The 25,305-nt window shown below is 47.6% G+C and overlaps 1 protein-coding gene across 3 annotated transcripts in view; it reads left to right on the plus strand.

Annotated features, from left to right (window-relative positions):
• The window catches only part of LOC139273052 (protein kinase C epsilon type), an 801,226-nt gene that overhangs the window by 682,294 nt on the left and 93,627 nt on the right, over window positions 1-25,305 (plus strand). Inside the window, exon 13 of one of the 3 annotated variants that reach the window (XM_070889356.1) lies at window positions 15,324-15,377. The exons of the other annotated variants lie outside the window; for them this stretch is intronic. Coding sequence (XP_070745457.1) covers window positions 15,324-15,339 — 16 coding nt within the window. The 3' untranslated portion in view covers window positions 15,340-15,377. Of the gene's footprint in view, window positions 1-15,323; window positions 15,378-25,305 lie in introns of those variants that run through there. 3 annotated transcript variants of the gene reach the window in all.

A 25,305-nucleotide genomic window follows, 5' to 3' on the forward strand; every position in this document is an offset into this window, starting at 1 on the left:
TGACTCTTAATTCACTTGTTTTTTCTCAATTTTTATTTGGTTAATTGAAGTGTTCCATTACAATAACTTTCCTGTTCTCACATACCCTTTATATCCCTTCGTAGAGTATATGGTCCTCCTTATCCCTAACCTGGGAGTCAGTAGCGTACCCGACACTTATTCATATTTAATATGTCTTAACTAGAGGAGTCCATTTTGTAGCTTGTCTACTTTCTACCTTAGATTCCCACTGCCACACCCTGTCCGACCCTCTCCCCACCACCACTTCCCTCTAACTCCACACCCTGTCCGACCCTCTCCCCACCACCACTTCCCTCTAACGCCACATCCTGTCCGACCCTCTCCCCACCACCACTTCCCTCTAACACCACACCCTGTCCGACCCTCTCCCCACCACCACTTCCCTCTAACGCCACATCCTGTCCGACCCTCTCCCCACCACCACTTCCCTCTAACACCACACCCTGTCCGACCCTCACCCCACCACCACTTCCCTCTAACGCCACACCCTGTCCGACCTTCTCCCCACCACCACTTCCCTCTAACACCACATCCTGTCCGACCCTCTCCCCACCACCACTTCCCTCTAACTCCACACCCTGCCCGACCCTCTCCCCACCATCACTTCCCTCTAACACCACACCCTGCCCGACCCTCTCCCCACCACCACTTCCCTCTAACACCACATCCTGTCCGACCCTCTCCCCACCACCACTTCCCTCTAACACCACACCCTGTCCGACCCTCACCCCACCACCACTTCCCTCTAACTCCACATCCTGTCCGACCCTCTCCCCACCACCACTTCCCTCTAACACCACATCCCTCTAACACCACATCCTGTCCGACCCTCTCCCCACCACCACTTCCCTCTAATGCCACATCCTGTCCGACCCTCTCCCCACCACCACTTCCCTCTAACTCCACACCCTGTCCGACCCTCTCCCCACCACCACTTCCCTCTAACACCACACCCTGTCCGACCCTCTCCCCACCACCACTTCCCTCTAACACCACACCCTGTCCGACCCTCACCCCACCACCACTTCCCTCTAACACCACACCCTGTCCGACCCTCACCCCACCACCACTTCCCTCTAACACCACACCCTGTCCGACCCTCTCCCCACCACCACTTCCCTCTAACACCACACCCTGTCCGACCCTCTCCCCACCACCACTTCCCTCTAACGCCACACCCTGTCCGACCCTCTCCCCACCACCACTTCCCTCTAACTCCACATCCTGTCCGACCCTCTCCCCACCACCACTTCCCTCTAACTCCACATCTTGTCCGACCCTCTCCCCACCACCACTTCCCTCTAACTCCACATCCTGTCCGACCCTCTCCCCACCACCACTTCCCTCTAACTCCACACCCTGTCCGACCCTCTCCCCACCACCACTTCCCTCTAACACCACATCCTGTCCGACCCTCTCCCCACCACCACTTCCCTCTAACACCACACCCTGTCCGACCCTCTCCCCACCACCACTTCCCTCTAACACCACACCCTGTCCGACCCTCTCCCCACCACCACTTCCCTCTAACTCCACATCCTGTCCGACCCTCTCCCCACCACCACTTCCCTCTAACACCACATCCCTCTAACACCACATCCTGTCCGACCCTCTCCCCACCACCACTTCCCTCTAACTCCACATCTTGTCCGACCCTCTCCCCACCACCACTTCCCTCTAACTCCACATCCTGTCCGACCCTCTCCCCACCACCACTTCCCTCTAACTCCACATCCTGTCCGACCCTCTCCCCACCACCACTTCCCTCTAACTCCACACCCTGTCCGACCCTCTCCCCACCACCACTTCCCTCTAACTCCACACCCTGTCCGACCCTCTCCCCATCACTACTTCCCTCTAACACCACATCCTGTCCGACCCTCTCCCCACCACCACTTCCCTCTAACTCCACACCCTGTCCGACCCTCTCCCCATCACTACTTCCCTCTAACACCACATCCTGTCCGACCCTCTCCCCACCACCACTTCCCTCTAACTCCACACCCTGTCCGACCCTCTTCCTAACACTACTTCCCTCTAACTCCAGACCCCCTGCTACCCTCTCCCCAACAAGATTGCCCCCTAACTCCACAGCCTCTCCCACCCTCCCCCTGCAACTACTGTCCCCTAACTCCACATCTTCCGCCTACCCATCACCGGCTTTGTCAACATTCTCAGCTTTGCCCACCATTTATTTCCACTTCCCTGCTGCTCTGTAGCCCCCTCTCTGTGGCTGCTCTACTGGCTTTTTCTGGCCCAGCTCACCAGAACACCACCACTGCCGACCTATTTACCCAGCCCGCTCCCTAGCCCGTCCCACTGCTGCTTAAGTTCTGCTGCCCAAGACCCAGCCCTCTCCTTGGGCCGTGGTGCAGCTATATTTTTTGTTACTCTGCTTGGCAGTAGCTCTGTTGGTGCCTGACCCACTTCATAGTCCCTCGCCTTGCCCTGTATTACTGCTGCTCCTTAGACCTCAATGCCCACAGCCTGGACCACTGCTCAGACCCTAGGGCCCCTGGAATTTATTATTAAATTGATGCCTCTGCTCAATAATAATAATAATAACGATAATAATGGAGACCAGAACTACGATTAAATCTCAGAAGGTCAACAACAACATTAAGGAGCAACGGCATGGCAATAGGTGAGTGGAGCAGATTGTGCATTGGGCTGGCCCTTCAGTTGATTGAAGGTCTTCACAAAAAACATTGAGGTACTTCTCGAGAAGGGGGTTTAGGTGATAAGATACAGAACACAGCATTTCTCTTGGTGGCATTGCAGAGTATTAGAGCTCGAGGATAACGAGGCAGGAGAAGTACAGTTAGATGATGGCATTGTGCATGTAGACCACATACAACAATGCAGTTCACAGGACACCTGCATGTCAGAAAGGTGAGTGGACACAGAACCAAAGATAAGTGACAATACAACGCATCAGGAGTTGGTTAGGACCTGAAGCAGTGGGTGGGAGAAGTGTTTGAAGTGATGCGTTCTTACCATGACATGGGAGGAACAATAGTAATAATTTAAAGTCTTGCCTATTATGTGCTCTTCCTTTTAGTGTCACATTGCTTCCTGTCACGCTTTCCCATCACGCTCCTCCAACTATCTGTGAACATCACCACAGGAGGCCTGTAATTTTTATAAAACAAAACTGGGTATGGGATTAATTAAATGGTTCTGTACAATTTAAGGCAGCTGCTGGTTCTGTGTTTTCATGAGTCCTAACCCAGCTCAAGGTCAGTGATACGTAATGGAAAATAACTCTTGTTTGATGAGAGAACAGGAAATGCCTTAATTCGCTGCTAATTTTTTATACTTTTATTTTTCATGCAATATGGCTCAGTTTGTTGATTAAACATCTGAGCAAAGTAGCCAGGTGGTGTGCATTTTATATAAATAGCATTTTGTGAAAAATGTGAGCTTTGCCGGTATTTGTAAATTCAGCATGTACCATATATATATATATATTCTCTCATAGATACGCTTGCTGTCCTGTTGTAATGATCATACACAGGACATTTTATTTAAAACATTAGAGGAAGAATATTAACTGAGATGAAAAGAAAACATGAAAATAGAAATACAAAATGAAAGCATAAAATACACGAAATGCACGACAGGCCCTCACCAACTGCAGAGAAGACAGGTTTCAGTATCAAGTGCAGACCCTTTATCAGAACAGGAATGATGAACTGTCTGCACCCAAAACCTCAACCTATCTTCTTTTTGCAAATGTTGACAGAACTGGTGTGTAATTTCAGCATTTTCTGTTTTTATTTCACCCAGTATTAACTGTTTAATGCTGTGTATTAAAATTAATTCTGTATTTTTGTCTTGGATGGATGTTGTCACCATGCTCTCGCTGGTTCTGCATCTCCATTCTTATTTGATTGGCCACTAGTTGGCTCCTGCTGCTCGAGACCCTCGTATGCTGCCCTCCAGAAATGCCCTAAGCCTCTTCCACCCAAAATTGCAGCATAATGTTTTGTTAAGTATTTGATCATCTCAGTTTACACAGATTGTACTTTTCTGCAGCCAACATTCCCATTTTATATTCATCTTGCTTCCTCTTGAAGAACAACCTGCATTTATATGGTGCTCCTTATATGCAGGAAAACATCTCTGAGTGCTTTACAATAAGGAAGAAAGAGCTGTGATGGATATTGAGCATGGGAAAGGAGAAGGGGAATGGGGAGGCTAAGATGGGGAATGAGGTTGATGGCATTTGAAAACAAGAGATGGCAAAGTGGAAGGAACTGGGTAAAACATTCCAAAAGATAAGAGAAGAGTGTTTATTACAGGTGAAGAGGGTGGTGCATGCAGACTCATAAAGCACGAATAGCTCATTAAGATATGCTGGGCAAGGGCATGGAGAGATTTGAAAACAAAGACAAAATATTAAAATCGACACTCTGGATAGAGGGCCCAATAGAGCTTGGAGAGGATCAGAGTGATTTAAATGGGCACTTAGTGCAGCTGATGATGTGGGATGCATCATTTAGAATAGGTTGAAGCTTATTGAGATTTGATGCTTGGAGGTTAGATTGAAAAACATTGGAGAGTTAAGCCTTGAGGTGATGAAGGCGTTTCAATGACAGAGAGAGATGGAGCGGAGGCAGGCAACGTTATACAAGTGGATGCCGGCAGCAGTTGCAATGACAGAGCAGGTGTGGAAGAGGAAGCTGAGCTCAGGGTAGAGCAGAATGCCAAGGATCTCCATTTCCAGACATGGCTTACGATGCCAGCCAGCAGTTTGATGGACTCAAGGCCAAAAATTCGCAGGTGTTGCCAGGAGCCAGAGGGAATAGACTCAGAATTACCAACATTCATCCTGGGCTTCATAGCAAACTTGAGAGTGTAGCAGAAAGTTTGTGTCAATAGAGAAGGCAGTGAGATAGAGCTGGGTATCATCAGCATACAGCATCATCTTCTGTTTGCTTGGAGTCTGTTTCACGTACCTACCAAAATAATTCTTCTAATTTTAGTTCTCACTTGAGGTTTGTTAATTATAAATGTGTGCCTTTTAGTTTTTCACTCACAGTCAAAATCTAATTTTGAGTGGGATATGTGCGTGTACATACACTGTCATGTCACCTCATTGGGAAGAAGCATCTCATTGTTTTCTTACTGCTCTATCGCCAGTCTGGAGTGACATTAGGTGGTCAGCAAGGAGACTTTTCACGGCACGTCCTCATTTGTGGTGGGCAGTAGGAATGTTGTCATGCTGTAGTTCAATTGTAGGTACATTATCCAATCGTGACTGGTGGCGCTGGAGCTGAATGGGTGCTTGGGGTCGGAGATTCAACCTTACTGTGCAAACTGCTGATTAAGACTTAGGCAGGAGTAAGGGACTCTCCTGAATGCAAGTAAGAGCTTAATTTTAATATGTTAATATATTATAATAAGATGCATATTAGCACAGGCACAATTTTCAGTGGTTCACTGAGCTCACCTGTATAAAACAGGCAATGGGAACAGTCGTGTGTCGTGGTGACAGGAAGTCCGCTGCTGCAATTTGAAAAGAATATTAGAAAGTAGCACTTTTTCAGTTTAGTGCTAGATGTTATTTTCAGTGCTAATTTTTGTAAGGTTATTTTATTGAGCTTTCTGGTCAGGAAATTTTGCTGCCAGATTTTTAGTTGCTGAAATTAAGCTCCAATGGGATTCTTTCCTTTTGTGTTATTTGGTGGACGGAGAAGAGAATGAAAGAGGGGTGGAAGACATAAGATATGGCTGCCAGCACAATCCTGAACTCACATGACATATTTTTGGGCAGACGCACACCTACCTTGGATTGTCAGAGGAAAGCTGCTTTTGCAGGCTCCACTTCACTGAGGAAGCACTGATAAAAGTTTTGGCATCTCCTAGATTCTGACTTCCAGTCATCCTCCCTCACAAGGGCTGCACTGCCACTGGCTGTCCAGATTACCACACCCCTGAACTTTTGTGCATTTGGCTCATTCCAAGCTGCCACAATAGGTGCCAGCAACATCAGTCAATCTGCAGTTCACAGGTGTACCAATCGAATGACGGATGCACTGTAAGGGACTCTCGCTGGATGCAAGTAAGAGCAGTCAATGTCATCATTTTCCCTGTGGGCAGCCAGCTACCAAATGAGATGGCTATGAAATTAACCTTTATCCTCACATGCTCTCACACTGTCTGGGTGTTTGTCACTGCCTTGACTGGTAGACACCGCCTGCCAAGAGGCTTGACCATTACTTTTGTGAGAAGGACTCCTGGGATGCCAAAATTGACAACCCTCCTTTGCTGCACTAAATTCACAAACACCTCCAAACATGCCTGAAAGATGGAGGTGATCTGTGCCTTTGCATCAGACATTATTACCCTGTGTGCCTAGCAAGAATGAATAAATAGCAACAGTTTTTCAAAACTACAGCTATGCCTCATTATTTTGTACCATTGTGCACCCGCAGGTAGATCCAATCTGGCAGCTCACTATGATTCACTTCAGCAAGCCAAAAAACACAGTGGGCTAGACCTTCCACCACATCGCTGGGCTAATACCCATATATCGCCCAAAAAAGGCTGATATTGCCCAAAAATGGAAAGTTGGGACACATCGCCGAGCTTATCACTGACACATCGCCCGGCGCAACTTTCGGCTCACATCGCCGAGGTGATCGCTCTGGTGATCGCCCACACATTGCCCAGCCCAACTTTCAGCACATCGCCGGGCTGATCGCTCGCTGAAACATCGCTGGGGAATAGTTGCTATTGCCTGGCCTTCCTCACAGAACTGGCCACTACGGATGTAATTTTCAACGTCGGCGGAAGATAGATGGCCTCTTAAATAGGAGCTTAGATAGTTTGTGAATTATTTAAGAGCCTTTTAAAGATAGATACACTCACAATTAGACCTTTTCTTATATTTATATAACTATATTTATATAACAAGTAAGTATGAAACGTTTCATACTTACTTGGTCTGACCTGGACATTGTTTAACAACAGTTGCACTAATGTTCTATTTTAACTTACGTTATTAGAAGGCACTGCACAACAATTGTAAAGTGAAATAAAATGGTTTTAATAAAATGACAACTTTTGAATGTAATTGTTCAACTACAAACACCAAAACACCCTCCCACCCCCCCACCCCCTGCCCCAACCCCCCCCCACCCATACCCCAACAGTGAAACGACAACACCAACAATAAATGTGAACAGTATTAAAAAGAGTGCACCCCCTTCCCTACCTGCGGCCACGTTTCCCTCCAGATCCTGCAGCCCCCGGTGTCGTTGCCTCACCCACCCGTTTTGGTCCCCGGGTCCTGCTGCGAAGCCGGCGTGCAGTGGGCGATGGCAAGACTTTCTGCCGTGGTGGGGGACATGCTGGGACGATCGCCTGTTGGGGGGCTGTTGGCAGGCAAGACAAAACAGGGGGATCGCCTTCCGAGTCAGGAGGTGGTGCATCACCCTGACCCGCCTGTGTGCCAGTGCTTATGGTCAAGGAGCTCGGGGTGCAGCTCCGTGTACCTCCAAGAACGCATGCTGCATGGCATGGTTGGAGGCGGAGATTCCACGCAACTCCAGGATCATCTGCTGCGTTGCCTCCGCTTGGCGAGCAGACACCCGGGAGAATTCCTGCGTGAACCCCACAAACACCTGGAGCTGCTCGCGCTGGATCGCGACAGACTCCTCACACAGTCGTGCCAGGCGCTCCACGCGGTGGTCCAGGGTAGGCCTTTGCTCAAGCCGTTGACCCAGCCTCCGTGGGGTCTGCGACAGCACCAGTGTGCGTCTTGGCGTCGCCAACTGCATGCCGCTTGGTTCCGGTACCTCCTCAGTTGGGATCCCCATCGTGGCCGCAGGTTCCCCAGACAGAGGGATGCAAGGAGCATCCTCCTCTGTCTCCAGGTATTCCTCGTCCTCCTCAGACTCGGTGGTCTCCTCCTTTTCACCACCCGTGGTGAATGACACATGCAGTGGGTCAGGTCCATGTGAGCGTCTGGTCCTCCCGTTGAGCCTCTGGAGCTGGTAAAGCTGCACGACACAATTGAGATTATTAGAGCAGAAAGCATTGTTGCACCGCGCTGGCATACGTAGGAGGAGCAGCACTAATCCCAAAAATGTGACAGGGAAACGTTACAAATTAATGCATCATATGGTGGTATCTATGGCAGTACATCTATGTGGAAATCACTGCGTCAGAGAGCTGTGGAGCTGGATCAGTCGCAGATAGACCGAATTATAAGGGAGTGAGGGTTTATGGGGTTCGGACAGAGAAGGGGACAGATGGCCAGATGGACTGCTCGTATGTTCTTATGTTGTCGACCTGAGCGTGGCAGAGAGCTGCACAGAGGCTGCATGCATAACATGATATATTCGTCTATGATATGAGAATGAAATGATGTCACATAGCTCTTACACTGCTTGACACATTACTCATGTGGCGCATGCGATGGTCCGGCAATACCAGGGTGGTGACCGCTCGACTGTGGGCCCCCACTAGTGCTGCAGCACGTTCCTCCAGGTCGGTGAGGGTTTGTATTACAGCAGGGCCTCCCCCGGTGCACCTCTGCTGAGCCCGATGATGAGATATCTTCCTCTGCGAACGTGAATAGAGCATGGCATAAGCTACTTGACTAGGTTATGTCATTTATACACAACAGTTTCAAATGTTATATGCTAATAGGGGTTGTGTTCACAATTCAGTGACAGTAGCTGATGTCCAAAAGTGTCCCAGGCCAGACAGTGAGCAAAGGCAGCTCTCCCCCAGTCCGTGCTGGGTCCCTGTGTAAATGACAGCAGCCAGAGAGACTTAAAACGGGCACCGGTTCATGGCCCTGTCCAGTTCTTAGCGGGGATGATATATGTTTTATAAGCTTACATTCAATCCAGGAAAATTACCATTATAATGATTATACTTAGAATGTGCATCATTAAAATATAAAGTCGTACTTAATCTTGCTGAAGCAACGAGGCTGTTCCAAGGTTTGCGGCACTGGTCGGAGCCTCTGGGCTCGTGGGACGCAGATGAGATGACCTAGGCTATCTCGCCCCATAACCTGTGGTACGCCCGTGGTGCTGGTTTCGCACCACGCTCCCTCCCCCCGACCAGTTGGGCCCAGCAGGAGTGCACCTCTGCCACGAGGGCATCGTTGGCCTCCCCGGGGAAGGGTTTGGCCCTCTTCCTCCCCGTCTCCACATCTCCCCCACTTTCATCGCTGTCAGACATATTTCTCTGTCTTTCTTTCTCTCTTTCTCATTTCTCTCACCTCTCTGTCTCTGCCTTCCTCCTCTCTCTCTATCTCTCTCTCTCGATCTCTCTCCCTCTTCTGCGCATGTGTGGATGACCCCTGACCTCCCGAAACGCGGGAAAACATGGCCAACCAAAAAGAAATTGCGTACCCTTCGCCATCGCTGGGCTATTGCTTCGCCCATTTCACATCGCTGGCCGATTGCCGAGCCGAAAATCGCGATCCAAAAAATGTGCGATGTTCCAGCGATCATGAAGGCTGCAATATCGCTAAGGCTGGAGCATCGCCCATTTTTTGGGCCCTAGCGAACAAAGTGGAAAGTCTAGCCCAGTGAAATCGATCTACTACAATTTCAACAAATATGCCACTTGATCCTCTAAGGCCCTGGTGCTTAATTTCCTCAATGGCTCCTAATGAGAAGAGCACATGTTGGAGTCCTGGGATTGATTACCTGACAATTTAGCTTCAGGTTTGGGTGAGTTTCATCAGTCTTGCACATAATGCATCAGGGAGAAAGAAAGCACAGCAGCTGTTCAACACACTGCTACACCATGAAATATTCTAGGTAACTTATTTTATTTGTTCTCAGGATGTGGATGACATTGGAATGACCACATTTACTGCCCATCTCTGGTTGCCATTAGGCATTAATATTAAATCATGTAGTGTGGGACTGAAGTCACGTGCAGGCCAGATTGGATAGGGGGAGGCAGCTCCCTCGCAGGAGGACAAACCAGTAGCATTGATGATCATTTTTCTGGTGCTAGCCCACAATTGACCAGATTTATTATAATTTGCCATGGTAGGATTTAAACTTGCAGCCTCTGGGTTGCTAGTTCAGTATCATAACCACTATGGTACTGAATACGTATCTACTCCATAATTAACACATCGACAGAAATGCAGAATTTTGAGAATCTACCAGGTCAATATTTAAAAATTGCAAATAACAACAAGGAAATACAGAGAAACATAGCATTTCGCTAGAATACATCGGAAAATAAATTAATTAAACAGGAAACAACAGAAGTAGTGGGGTCTGAAGAGGCAGAGATGAGCTTCTCTCCCATTTACCATGCAGTTTCAATGTGTAATATCTCCGTCTTGTTTGATTCTCTTTAATGGATTTGCTTTGTTCGTTGTACAGGGTATTTATTAAATGGTTTATAGTGATTGGAGGATGTTTAAGGGTGAATGGTAAACAGAACTAAACAGTTAGCTGCTTAGTTTAAAGTGAAGAATTTGCAGCAACATTTCTGGTTTGTTGGCGGCCTCAGACTGAAAGTAAGACCAGATGTAGCTCATTTATTTGAATTGAGTTACTCATTATGTTACTGTAAAAAATGCTTCCATATTTACAAATGGAAGGCAACTGGGTGGCACTAGGTTCAACTCTACGACCTTAGTTTGATTCCAGCCCAGACTGATGAGATCAAAGTCTTTTGTGTTTAATGGTTCAACCTGGTTCCAAGTGAGCGCAAATGAATAGTGCAATAACTGCTTCAAATTTACCACCTATTGGCACTAAATTGTCAGTGCAGGTTAACAGCTGTGGGAATGGAAGAGCTACAGTCTCGCTATAGGGGCTGCTCTTCGTGGATTGGAGGATTAGGAAACATCACATGAAGTTTATATAATGGAGCTGCAATGGGATTCTGTTGCCAATGAAGTAATAGCGGGTTGATAAGGGTAGTGCGGTTGGTGTTGTGTATATGGACTTTCAAAAGGCGTTTGATAAAGTGCCACATAATAGGCTTGTTAGCAAAATTGAAGTCCATGGGATTAAAGCGGCATTGGCTGCGTGGATACGAAATTATCTACGGGTCAGAAAGCAGAGATCAGTGGTGAACGGTTGATTTTCTGACTGGAGGGAAGTGTACAGTGGTGTTCCCCAGGGGTGGGTGTTGGGACCACTGCTCTTTTTGATATATATTAATGACCTGGACTTGGGTATACAGAGCATAAGTTTGCAGATGACACGAAACTCAGAAATGTAGTAAACAGCGAGGAGGATAGCAACAGACTTCAGGAGGACATAGACAGACTGGTGAAATAGGTAAATACATGGCAGCTGAAATGTAACGTAAAGAAGTGTGAAGTGATTCATTTTTGTAGGAAGAATGAGGAGAAGCAATATAAACGAAATGGTACAATTTTAAAGCGGATGCAGAAACAGAGAGACTGGGGGTGGGGGGGATGTACATACTCAAGTCTTTGAAGGTAGCAGGACAAGTTGAGAAGATTGTCAAAAAGGCTTTACAAATAAAGGTTAAAGGCTAGAAATTCAGTTTTTGGTGACAGAGGTATTATCGCTATCACTCCGCTACTGCTACGAGGCCTAAAATTCGGGCCTCAGTGTGCCCAGTGGTAAAAATCGGCGTTGCACAAGGATTCATGGCGTAAACGGTGAATGTTCTGCAACTTTTCTCCGAGGCCGCAAGAGAGGCCTTGGGAGGGCGGAAAACTCCCGCCAAAAGTTGTAAAAAGTAAAAAATAAAAACATTCACAAGACATTTAACTATAATTAAAAAATAAAAACTTTAACTTATACCGACCACTGTTTCAAGAGCTGCGATGCATGCTTTTCCCGGACGTTTTTTTTTTGGCCTAACTAAGGGTGCGCTGCGAGCCAAATTTTTGGCGAAAGCGCTCTTTCGAGTCTTGCACGTCGGTGGTCCGCTCCCCATTGGTTCTTAAAAACTGCCGGCCTAAGACTTCTCCAAATTTCCCGGTTCATCGTTTTTCGCCAAAAATGGTGAAATGTCACCAAAGAATCGGGCGTAAGGTTGCTGAATTTTTAGCACATAGAGTTTAACAACCAGGAAGTTATGCTAAACCTTTATAAAACACAAGTTAGGCCCCAGCTGGAGTATTGTGGCCAATTCTGTGCACCACACTTTAGGGAGGTGTCAAAGCTTTAGAGAGGGTCCAGAGGAGATTCAGCAGAATGGAACCAGGGATGAAACACTTCAGTTACGTGGAGAAATTAGAGAAAGTGGGGTTGAGCAGAGAAGATTAAAAGAAGATTTGATAGAGTAAATAAGGAGAAACTGTTTCCAGTGGCAGAAGGGTCGATAACCAGAGGACAGATTTAAGGTGATTGGCAAAAGAACCAGCGGCGACATGAGGGAGAAACATTTACACAGTGAGTTGTTGTGACCTGGAATGCACTGCCCAAAAGGGTGGTTGTAACAAATTCAATTATAACTTTCGAAAAGGAATTGGATAAATGCTTGGATTTTAGGCTTTTCTGTTTTCGGGGCGAAAACGGAGGCGGGGTGGGAAAGTTAGCGGCCGGGAATAGTTTGCACTTTAGTATGTAAGGGCCCAAGTTTCGGGCCGTGCCTAGAACAGCGCAGCCCTGACCTGGACGCCCATTTTTCGCACCACAAAATGCGCCTAAAAAAAACTTCCAGATTCTCCGGCTCCCTGCTGGCCCTCGGCGCGGCGCAGCACGGGCTGAAGGGGGCGGAGCTAGGTCCCTGCGCTGAAAACAGTGCCGGGACCTCTGCACATGCGCGCTACAGTGGGCGCGCATGTGCATTAGCTCCAGGTGCCCAAAACTGTGGGAGGGGCCCGAAGCACGCAGCCCCTAGCCCTGGCCGAATGGCCTCACTGGGGCTGCGTGAATAAGGCTCCTCCCACGACCAGCTCCTGCTTCCTCCCGACTGGACCCGACCCGACTTGACTCCCACTCCCACCACCCCCCCCCCCCCCACCCCGACCCGACCTCCGCTTCCCCCGCTCCCGACCTTCCCCCGCCTCCCCGACCGACCTCTACTCCCGAATGATCTCTCCCCCTACCCCCCCCCCCCCCCCCGACCGATCTCCGCCACCCCCCCCCGACCGACCGACACCCTCCGCCCCTCCCCGCGCTCCCCCCGATCCGCGCTCCCAATCCCCCCCCCCGGGCCCCGGACCCGACGCCACCTACCTGTCAATCCGATAAGTCTAAGCTCGAAGTCTTGGGCCCGGCCCGTTCAGCCTCCCTCTCCTTTCTTTCTCTCTCTCTCTCTCTCTCCCTTCTCTCTCTCTCTCTCCCTCTTCCCCCCTCCCCTCCCTTCCTCCCTTCTCTCACCCCCCCTCCTTTCTCTCCCCCCCTCCCCTCCCATCTCCTACCTCTCCTCCCCCCTCCCCCTTCCCCTCCCTCCTTTCTCACCCCCCTCCCCTCCCTCCCTTCTCACCCCCCCCCTCCCTTGTCACCCCCTCCCCCCCACTCCACCACCCCTCCCCTCCACCCCCCCTCCCCATCCTCCCCCTCCCCTCCAGCCCTCGCTGTCAGAAACACAGACACTGCCAGACAGAGAGTGAGAGAGACACACAGGCAGACAGAGAGAGAGAGACACTGACAGAGACACACGGGGGGAGGGGGGGCTGTCTCAGCACGCTGTTGGAGGACTCCCGGTGCTGCAGTCAGTAAGTAGAAAATGTTTTATTTATTGATTTTTTTTAAATGTATTTTTTATTAATTTATTTGATTGATTTATTGGTTGATTTATTGATGTATTTATCATTTATTATTGATGATGACTCTTTTTGTAAAACTGAAGTGTTTAATGTTTGTAAACTTCCCTTTAAACCCCCCCCCTCCATTCTCTACGCCTGATTTGTAACCTACGCCTGATTTTCTAAAGTGTAGACAAGGTTTTTTCGAGCGTACGAAAATTTTCATTTACTCCATTCTAAGTTAGTTTGGAGTAAGTTTTCACTGCCGAAACTTTGAAAACAGGCGTAAGTGGCCGGACACGCCCGCTTTTGAAAAAAAAAATTCTGTTCCAAAGTGAAACTGTTCTAACCGACTAGAACTGGAGCAAACTAAATGCCGAAAATTTGAATTTCTAAGATACTCCGTTCTACACCAGTTGCTCCAAAAAATCAGGAGCAACTGAGGCCGAAACTTGGGCCCTATGTTTGGGCATCGGGGCCCTGCATCAGGGGGTGCAGCGCTAAGGGAGGTGTTGTACACCTCTCTTGGTGCAAGGATAGGAAACTCCCGAGCTAAAGAGCCAGGCCGTGTACGCTCCGGGAAAGGCCGATGGGGGGGAAACAGCAAAACATTCCTAAAACATTGCCCATGCCACCGTAACACAAAATTTCCTAGGCGGCCATTGCGAGCGCACTTCCAGGTGGACGGGCCGGGCAAGTGTCAAAACTTGTGTCATAACCAGGGGCGTTGCACACCCGTGCAGCTCCTCCCAGCGGTGCTGCTCAGCGCCGCTGCAAAACCCAACCTGACAATCGCGATGGGGCGCTGGGGGCTTCACCGCCGCCTTTCACACTGCTCCAGGACAAAACCTGGAGCGCAAAGATAGCTCTTTCAAAGAGCCAACGCAGGCATGATGGAACGATTGGCCTCCTTCTGTGCTGCAGGATTCTATGATCCATTCAGAGATTTTTTTTCCCAGTTGGTAACCTTTCATATTACGACACAGTTTCACAAAGGAAACATGGCGCGGACCTGCCTGGCTGCTTTGCTGCATTGTGCTTCTCTCTTGGCTGCCTTTCAAATGGTTCCCATGACACTTAACTGTGAACTGACTCCTTTTGTGGAGCAAGGGGAAAAGAAAAGTATAACTATTTTGATGCAAAACTGCTTTGTTGTTTCACTGTAGCATTAGATGCCCTGAAATCCATCCTACTATACATCGGAGAGCTCCGATCCCCAGTGCAGTACAACATCGCTGTAAAGAAAAACTGTTCTGCAACATAAAGGCAGCATAAAACTGACTGAAGCACCCCAACACATCATCACCATTCTTTCAATGACAACATAAAGAAACAGGGGCCTCTCTGTCATTGCAATGTCAGATATGCTTTGCTGCTAATTATTGACTTTTTCTAGTACAGGTATTCTGTCCATTGTAAAGTGAAAACACAAGAAAGGCACTAGTTTGAAAACCAGAAATTCAAGGCAGGGACTGAAAGCAAATTACATATAATATTTCATACGTGACCCCAGCTGAAGTTCAGATTGAGATATTTCAAGTACTTACCGAATATTATAATTCATTTTTAGTGAGCACTTTTCCGAACAATCTTTTATTATTTTAAAGTTGTTCTTTTATTTCCATTGCAGGGTCAACCTGAAGTGAATGAACATAGCACCTAATGTGTAAACAAGAAACATGTGTAAAAAGAAATCATTTACATAATGTGTAAAAAGTAACATGCATGGTGATACCATGTTGTTGGATATATTTATTACATGTTGATAGTGAAGTTACATTGATTATGGATAGAAATTTGGAAATTTTACACACAGGAACTAAAGCTTCGGTGTAAAATCAATGTATATTCCAGGGCCAACTTTTAAAGTGGAGCTTTTGTCAAGGCTAAGAGTTCTACCAGTCCTAAACAAGGAAGTTGCTTCTCACTATCACTTATGACAAGCATGCAGGAGTGGTTTATAATCTGGAATTTGTATTTTTACAAAAAGGAACATTGGGCTCAATTTTGCCCAAGCCCGTTTTCTGGCGTATTGCCACAGTTACACCAGTTATTTAGGTCCAGAAATGCGCCAGAAAAACATGTCCAAATATTTCCCGATGTTTATACTGTGATCTGGAGCCGCGCAGCGTGGCCAGTCGCCTTGGGGAGTGGAGCCTGCTGTCTGCGTCGAAAAACGCAGCCGGGCCTTCTGCACATGCACGGGGAAAAAAACTTAAGTTTTTGACGTCGCGGCAATGGACGCGCATGCACAGTGCCGTACGGCTCCGAGTTGGCAATCGAGAGGCCTCCAGACCGGGACCAGGATCTCAAGTGGGCGCAGCTAGGAGAAGCAGTAGAATAGGAGAAGGAAAGGCACATTTAGATATCCAGGGTAAGCATAGAGTAAGGAAAGAATGGGATGGTTTATGGTCACTTTTAAGTTGCTTGTAATAAAGGAGAATGTTGACTTATTTTGTCTTTAGTTATTCATGGAAATTATAGTCATACAGAAAACTGTGGACTTATGTCATGCTTGGTTATTCATTCATGTTATGTAGGTTTGGATGACCATGTAGGGCCAAAGAATTCCGATGTGATGTGATGATATAGGATGGGTACTAGATTAAAGGACTTGTAATTTTTGTGAAGGTGTGGTGAAATGATGACAAAGGGAGATTGTTAAACAGTTGCAAACACTTTATTAATAAGTTGAGTTTGGATTCGTGCTTCTGCCGTCACTGAGGAGTTATCTGAGTAATGGTCCTCCTGATACTCCATGTTCTTTTACTTCCAAAACAGCTATGGCACTTCCAGAGGCATCGCCATGCCCAGGTCTTTCTTGATAAAACAGTTGCTCCCTCCCCCGCCAACTCTCTCCAATCCCCGAGTGAGTGCTTTCCTGGTCTGCTCCGCTTCCCACCCCTAACCCAGGCCGAAGGGCTTGCCCGTAAGTGCGCTCCCTCCCCCGCCGACCCTCTCCGGTCCCCGAATGAGTGCTTTCTCCCGGTACGCTCTGCTTCCTGCCCCTAGCCCAGGCCGAATGGCCTCCGATTTACTTACCTACGCCAATTTCTTTAATTCTCCCCAAGGGTTTTCTGGAGAGGCCACATACGCTGGCCTAAGCAGAAATAGAGTAACTTTCAGCTGGCCAAAGTTCACTAAATGGCCAGAATTAGCGTAGGTGACTGGTTACACCCCTTTGGATGAAAAAAAAATTTACCTAAAAAAAATGTAACTAAATGAGTTACACTGGTGCAAATTGATTGGGGAAACTGGATTTTTAAGTGAGGCCAGAAAAAGCAGTCTGCTCAAAAAAACGCCGCAAATCACTGGGGAAAATTGAGCCTATTATTGTTTTAATTCCACAATCTCACACTCCTAGCACAGAGCCACGCTGCATGGGACAACGGATCGGAGAATCAGAACTAAAATACCCATAGAACCATGGTTAGGTTGAGGGGGATAATTCTTATAAGTGTTGATGCGGATCAGGACTACTAAAAATTATTCAAAAATCTTTCGAGTACACTTAGCGTTATTTATTTTCTGAGAGTCTTGCCTTCTAGCACCACAGCCCCGTCTTCTCCCTATTAAGCCTCTACTGTGGCTGAGATGGCCAGTGAGCCTCCTCAGCCTCTTCCAGTGACACTATTCAACTTTCATTTCTGACATTTGTGGGAAAAAACAGTCAGTGATGATTCTCCCTCCAGTCTAATTTCTTCCTGGAGGGAAATACCTGTTTTCCATTCAGCCTCTCCCCTAGTATCTCCGATATCAGCAGCTCATTAAACTTGTATCCCACCATTCTCTGCCACGTTACGTTAGTGCTTCAATATTCTGTGCCACTGTACCACCCAATGATTTTTCAAGCTGAAAGGCAGTTGGCCCAGTGAAAGAGAGGAGGGGAAACCATTTTGAAGAGGTCATCTTTAGTTGAGCTAGTTGAAGGAGGTTCATTGACATGATGAGCATGGTAGCAGACATATCAATAGCAGCAACTCAGCAAAAGAGCATTGTCTTCATGGAAAAATGTTTTCTTGAGGAGGCCAAAGAGGTGTTTGAGCCAAGCATTATTTTCAAGATGACGGAGGTGCAAAACCATAATCACATCATATATCAATAAAAAAAGTGGAAAAAGGTTTTCCGACAGATTTTTCATGAAGACGGTGCCTCTTTAGAATTACCTATTACAACCAGTTTAAACTTGAATGCGTCAAATCAGGAAGATAAATAGTAGATAGGTTTATAGATGCAATAATGTACTTGATGGTCTTGCTTACTTTCAAATTAACATTGTGATGTTTTTGTAACTTGTTGGTACTTGTGTTTATTTTCATTCTCAGCTGTATCACAAAAACCTTAAAGCCTGTCTCAACCTGGTATTCAGACTTTCTTAAACTCTCTCAGAACACATTAAAGGCATTGGAAGCATACTTGGCAGTTGATGTAAAACTTACATCTTCAGCGGTCCTAACACCAGTGCTGCATCAAATGACTATGACAAAATTAAACCTTCAACCTTGTGTTTGAACCGTTTAGCTTTAATACAGATTTCTGTTACAAACTGTACCTTTGTCCAATATGCGGTTCCTTCATCCTGCTTCCTCATTATTTTAGTCATCACTCTGACACAACTCATTGGGCTGGTTATTACGAACCTCGGTGGATCTGTGGTGGTGATGTGGATGGCGGGTCCCAACCCCGCTGCTGTCTCCATCCCGGCCTCGGAAATGAATTTCCCAAGATTGGGCTTGTTAAGCCCGCACAGCACATTGCCCAGCCAATTAGAGGAAGCGGATCGGTGATGTCATTTGATGACACATCATCAGCCGGCTTCCTTAACTGGACCATGCCGAAATTTATTTTGGTATTTGTGCTGTCAGTGTTCAACAGCATTGAGGTGCTGCAAACACTGACAAGCACTGCACAGAGGTGCACGGCTGCACCCCAGGCTCTCCCATGCTTATGGAGGGAGTCACAGCGTGCAGGGAGGTCTTCTTCCCTTCTCATGGGCGGAAGAGACCTCCCTAGGAGATCAACACAGCCTGGTTGCACATTGCAGAGGAGGACACAAGCAGGTATGTTGTCAGGAGGACCTGGCTGCCGTGCCGCAAACGTTTCAATGATCTCCGTAGATTATGATACCTTAGTACAAAGCCACAGTCACCTTCATCCTGCTGTGCCTATCATCACATCCCCATCCATCTGCCTTCCCTACAACATACCTGCACATCCTTACTCACACCACCCATCCCTCTCTGTCTACATTATCACATCCCCATCTCACTAGCCACCCCTCACACTCATCCTTGTCCAATCATATCAACTAACAACGCACAAGGGTAGGCTAGGCACTTGGTTCTTTTAGCCAATGTTCATGTAAAGTTTCTGTTAATGTGGTGTTTTGACATTTGTGCTGTCAGCGTTCTACAGCATTGAGATGCTGCAAACACTGACAAGCACTGCACAGAGGCTCTCCCATGCTTTATTTTCAACACTTTGGGGCTAAAATTCTGGCCTCGCTGGGTCCGTACGAAGTGCGCACGAACCCAGCGAGGCCTCGCAAAAGCCCGTTTTGAGGGCGCTGTGTGCAAGCGCCGAAAACCAGATCCTCCGCATCCCCAGGAGAAGGACATCCGTGGGGGAGAGATTGGGCTATTTGCCCAACTCATGCCCAGCGAATGTCCTTCAAACACTTACGCCTGGTGAAAGCAGGGGCATAGCCTACTTTTACCAGCGTAAGAGTTTTAAAACAGATAAAAATTAAATTTAACAACACATTTTTACGTTAAAAACCCTATCCATTAAGGTAGGTTTATTTAAAACACACAAAAAAAAATTCTAAATATATTTTTTTCTCTAAAACATTTAATTAACTTTAATTTCAATTAATTTTAAATATGTGAGGTGTTTTATTTATTATGTTGTGTTTCATGTCTTAGGGGTTTATTCTCATTGATAATAATGGGAACTCATAAAAACAGAGTTCCCATTATTATCAATGTGAATACTGCACATGGTGGTCCAGACCTATGTGACTCCAGCTCTTTCGTGCGTACAGGAAAGTCCTTTCGTGCGTACGCTACACATCGAATGAAGGCCTCCGACCGGAAGTTTAGCCCCAATGCGTTCTTGGACAGATTTGTGTGTACCATTGGAAGTGGCTTCGTGAGTTGCAGTGAATGGTGAGACAACCCCCCCACCCCCCCGCAATGGTGATGACTGTGAAAGGTATTGCTTGGTCATTGTAGGGGTGCTTTATGGTGTTGGTATGGGGTGCTGCCAACCTGGCGCATCATGTGTCTGCCAGGGTGTACAGAGTCAATTAAGTAATTCGGGCCATGGTGAAGCTATCCCTGGCGTCCCGGGCAGCAACGTGGTCAGATGCTGATGTCCTCCATCCTGTGCAGCATCAGGTGATTGCATAGAAACATAGAAAACATAGAAAATAGGTGCAGGAGTAGGCCATTCGGCCCTTCTAGCCTGCACCGCCATTCAATGAGTTCATGGCTGAACATGCAACTTCAGTACCCCATTCCTGCTTTCTCACCATACCCCTTGATTCCCCTAGTAGTAAGGACTTCATCTAACTCCTTTTTGAATATATTTAGTGAATTGGCCTCAACAACTTTCTGTGGTAGAGAATTCCACAGGTTCACCACTCTCTGGGTGAAGAAATTCCTCCTCATCTCGGGAAATTCCTCCTCATCTCGGTCCTAAATGGCTTCCCCCTTATCCTTAGACTGTGTCCCCTGGTTCTGGACTTCCCCAACATTGGGAACATTCTTCCTGCATCTAACCTGTCTAACCCCGTCAGAATTTTAAACGTTTCTATGAGGTCCCCTCTCATTCTTCTGAACTCCAGTGAATACAAGCCCAGTTGATCCAGTCTTTCTTGATAGGTCAGTCCCGCCATCCCGGGAATTAGTCTGGTGAACCTTCGCTGCACTCCCTCAATAGCAAGAATGTCCTTCCTCAGGTTAGGAGACCAAAACTGTACACAATACTCCAGGTGTGGCCTCACCAAGGCCCTGTACAATTGTAGCAACACCTCCCTGCCCTTGTACTCAAATCCCCTCGCTATGAAGGCCAACATGCCATTTGCTTTCTTAACCGCCTGCTGTACCTGCATGCCAACCTTCAATGACTGATGTACCATGACACCCAGGTCTCTTTGCACCTGCCCTTTTCCTAATCTGTCACCATTCAGATAATAGTCTGTCTCTCTGTTTTTACCACCAAAGTGGATAACCTCACATTTATCCACATTATACTTCATCTGCCATGCATTTGCCCACTCACCTAACCTATCCAAGTCGCTCTGCAGCCTCATAGAATCCTCCTTGCAGCTCACACTGCCACCCAACTTAGTGTCATCCGCAAATTTGGAGATACTACATTTAATCCCCTCGTCTAAATCATTAATGTACAGTGTAAACAGCTGGGGCCCCAGCACAGAACCTTGCGGTACCCCACTAGTCACTGCCTGCCATTCTGAAAAGTCCCCATTTACTCCTACTCTTTGCTTCCTGTCTGACAACCAGTTCTCAATCCATGTCAGCACACTACCCCCAATCCCATGTGCTTTAACTTTGCACATTAATCTCTTGTGTGGGACCTTGTCGAAAGCCTTCTGAAAGTCCAAATATACCACATCAACTGGTTCTCCCTTGTCCACTCTACTGGAAACATCCTCAAAAAATTCCAGAAGATTTGTCAAGCATGATTTCCCTTTCACAAATCCATGCTGACTTGGACCTATCATATTACCTCTTTCCAAATGCACTGCGATGACATCCTTAATAATTGATTCCATCATTTTACCCACTACCGATGTCAGGCTGACCGGTCTGTAATTCCCTGTTTTCTCTCTCCCTCCTTTTTTAAAAAGTGGGGTTACATTGGCTACCCTCCACTCCATAGGAACTGATCCAGAGTCAATGGAATGTTGGAAAATGACTGTCAATGCATCCACTATTTCCAAGGCCACCTCCTTAAGTACTCTGGGATGCAGTCCATCAGGCCCTGGGGATTTATCGGCCTTCAATCCCATCAATTTCCCCAACACAATTTCCCGACTAATAAGGATTTCCCTCAGTTCCTCCTCCTTACTAGACCCTCCGATCCCTTTTATATCCGGAAGGTTGTTTGTGTCCTCCTCAGTGAATACCGAACCAAAGTACTTGTTCAATTGGTCCGCCATTTCTTTGTTCCCCGTTATGACTTCCCCTGATTCTGACTGCAGGGGACCTACGTTTGTCTTTACTAACCTTTTTCTCTTTACATATCTATAGAAACTTTTGCAATCCGTCTTAATGTTCCCTGCAAGCTTCTTCTCGTACTCCATTTTCCCTGCCCTAATCAAACCCTTTGTCCTCCTCTGCTGAGTTCTAAATTTCTCCCAGTCCCCGGGTTCTCTGCTATTTCTGGCCAATTTGTATGCCACTTCCTTGGCTTTAATGCTATCCCTGATTTCCCTTGATAGCCACGGTTGAGCCACCTTCCCTTTTTTATTTTTACGACAGACAGGAATGTACAATTGTTGTAGTTCATCCATGCGGTCTCTAAATGTCTGCCATTGCCCATCCACAGTCAACCCCTTCAGTATCATTCGCCTATCTATCCTAGCCAATTCACGCCTCATACCTTCAAAGTTACCCTTCTTTAAGTTCTGGACCATGCTCTCTGAATTAACTGTTTCATTCTCTATCCTAATGCAGAATTCCACCATATTATGGTCACTCTTCCCCAAGGGGCCTCGCACAACGAGATTGCTAATTAATCCTCTCTCATTACACAACACCCAGTCTAAGATGGCCTCCCCCCTAGTTGGTTCCTCGACATATTGGTCTAAAAAACCATCCCTTATGCACTCCAGGAAATCCTCCTCTACCGTATTGCTTCCAGTTTGGTTAACCCAATCTATGTGCATATTAAAGTCACCCATTATAACTGCTGCACCTTTATTGCACGCACCTCTAATTTCATGTTTGATGCCCTCCCCAACATCACTACTACTGTTTGGAGGTCTGTACACAACTCCCACTAACGTTTTTTGTCCTTTGGTATTCTGCAGCTCTACCCATATAGATTCCACATCATCCAAGCTAATGTCCTTCCGAACTATTGCCTTAATTTGCTCCTTAACCAGCAATGCTACCCCACCTCCTTTTCCTTTTATTCTATCTTTCCTGAATGTTGAATACCCCTGGATGTTGAGTTCCCAGCCCTGCAGAGAAGGTTTGTGGTGTTGTTGTTAGTGCTGCTGGTGTGACTGGTGCTGCTGGTGTTGGGGCTAATCATGGTGGGATTCTGAGGGCCAAGGTAAAGAGTTTCAAGCACGCTCATGCTGATGGAATGGATGGCAGGTAAGTAGAGATGACAGAAACGATCTGTCAATGGTGGAAGAGGTAATGAGGTCAGACTGGATGGGGACTTGTTTAAAGGCTTGCATTATCCTGAATCTGTAGTGGTTAAGGGAACATTTCTCAATCAGCTGGGAGCTTTGAATTGACATTTGAAGCTGTCGGGTCCGAAATTCAGGCACGCCAGAAAGCTGGCGCACCTACGATTTCCTACCCGGTTTTACCGCTGCATGGGAAGAGGTCGCCTCCTGATCGATATTCAGCTCTTTGTTGTTTTTTTTTCAACAAGACCGGAAGTCAGTCATCATGGGGGTGGATGTGTGGCAGTAAGTCATGGTGAGGGGCAGAAGTTGTGGTGGGGTCCCGTCTCCGCCGCTGTCACTCAGCGGCAGAGCGGTGATGATGTCAGTGTGTATGTTGGTCACCACGTCTCTCCCCTCATTTAAAGGGAGAGAATCGGCGAGTCTGTAAGTTCGGCCACTGGGCCACCAGGGAAGGTTACGGCCGGGCCAGCGGCCTGGCACCCAAGAGAGGGTGCCTAGCACCCAAGAGGGGGTGTCTGGCTGCCTATTGAAGGCCCGGCCAAACCCAGGGCAATGATTGGTCGGACAATCGGGAAGTCGGCTGGCAAAAATAAAAACATGGCGGCCACGGCAGTGCGCCTTCCCCGTGAAGGGCCGCCATGCTGCCATGGCTCTCACAGTGAATGGAAGATGCACCGACAGAAAAAGCTGTCAGGGGCACCGCACAGCGGAGCAAAGATTTTTCCAGGTACATTTGGGGTGGAGTGTGTTGGAGGTGCGGGAGATTGGTGGTGCACGCTTTGATGACACGCTTGCGACGGTTGGCAGCAGCCGGGGGGACAGGCCGAAAAATTCCCAAGCTGAATTTGGGTCATGGCGGCCAATCGACTGCAACGCATGGCCACTCAATTCCGCCGCATGGCCGCTGCAAAACGGCGGTAACAGGCTTTATCAGGACCCTGAATTTCGGCCTTGTCAACTCATGAGCTGATTCAATGGCCACTGACCTCTCGCCTCAGCTTCACTGACAAGGTCTACGCACAGCGGGAAACCGGTGGGGGAACCTGTCAAATCTAAAAAGTTGGGAAAAAAACATTGATAAGTGGCTGTCAACAAGGCACTAATGATTTTAATTGCTCCCCTGCTGCTACGTTTCGGGTCTGCTCAGCGCTGACAGACCCGATATTTGGTCAAGGTGCATAGCGGCGGAGTCACAGCGGGGTCCCGACACATTGGGGAAATAAAACACTTTCACACCCGACCCGCCACCGATCGTGTCTGTTGCCCCCCCTCAAAATTTAACACATTGTTTCCTTGGATCCCTAAATTATGGAATTCCATATCACCCTCAGTTTACCCTTTCCTTACAATATTCAGACTTTTAAACACTAAACTTGACATCACTTAATCACCATTTCTTGATTTATCCTGTCTTCTCTCCTTGGGGCTGAAATTGCCCTCCTCCCCCCCCCCCCACTTTCAAAATAAATTATTATTCTCCCCCCGAGAGATTTTGCCCTCTTTTTGTTTGAGTCTCAGTTGGGGCGGTGTTTCGGGCGGCTGCGGTGCGGAAGTGGGCCGGGAGTTGGGCAGAAGGCGGGCGATGTCATCACTGGCGCGTTGAGCATGTCCGCGCGACACAGTCGTGTTGATGTGTAGCAATGTCCCTCCCCTTCAGTTAAAGGAGAGGGCCGCTGCGAGCTCTGCAGCCACTTTAGTGGCGCGCACTGGGCCACCAGGGACGGTTTCGGCCGGGCCAGTGCTCTGCTACCCAAGAGGGGGTGCCAGGCTGCCTGTTGGTGGCCCAGCCGATCCCGTGGCCGCCATTGTCAGGCCAACTTCACTGGCAGCTTCCCACCGGGCAAGGCTGTCGGGGGCAACACTGGCGGTAAGAGGTCACCTCCTTTTCCTTTCTGCCGATCCTTCTGAAATGGCAAATACCCCTGAAAATTCAGTTCCCAGCCTTGGTCACCTTGCAACCACGTCTCTGTAATGGCTATCAGATCATACCCATTTATTTCCATTTGTGCCATCAACTCATCTATCTTGTTACGAATGCTTCGTGCATTCAGATAAAGAGCTTTTAATTTTGTCTTTTTACAATTTCCCCTCTGCTGACCCCACTTTCTGATGCACTCCAATGTGTATACACTCTGTCCCTTCCTGTCATACTCTGGTTGTCATTATCCCTATCGTTACCCTGCACTTTTGCTGTCTCCTTTCGCTTTGACTTTCTAAATTT

This window comes from Pristiophorus japonicus, chromosome 9 (genome assembly GCF_044704955.1).
Source record: "Pristiophorus japonicus isolate sPriJap1 chromosome 9, sPriJap1.hap1, whole genome shotgun sequence".
NCBI classification, from domain to species: Eukaryota; Metazoa; Chordata; class Chondrichthyes; family Pristiophoridae; genus Pristiophorus; species Pristiophorus japonicus.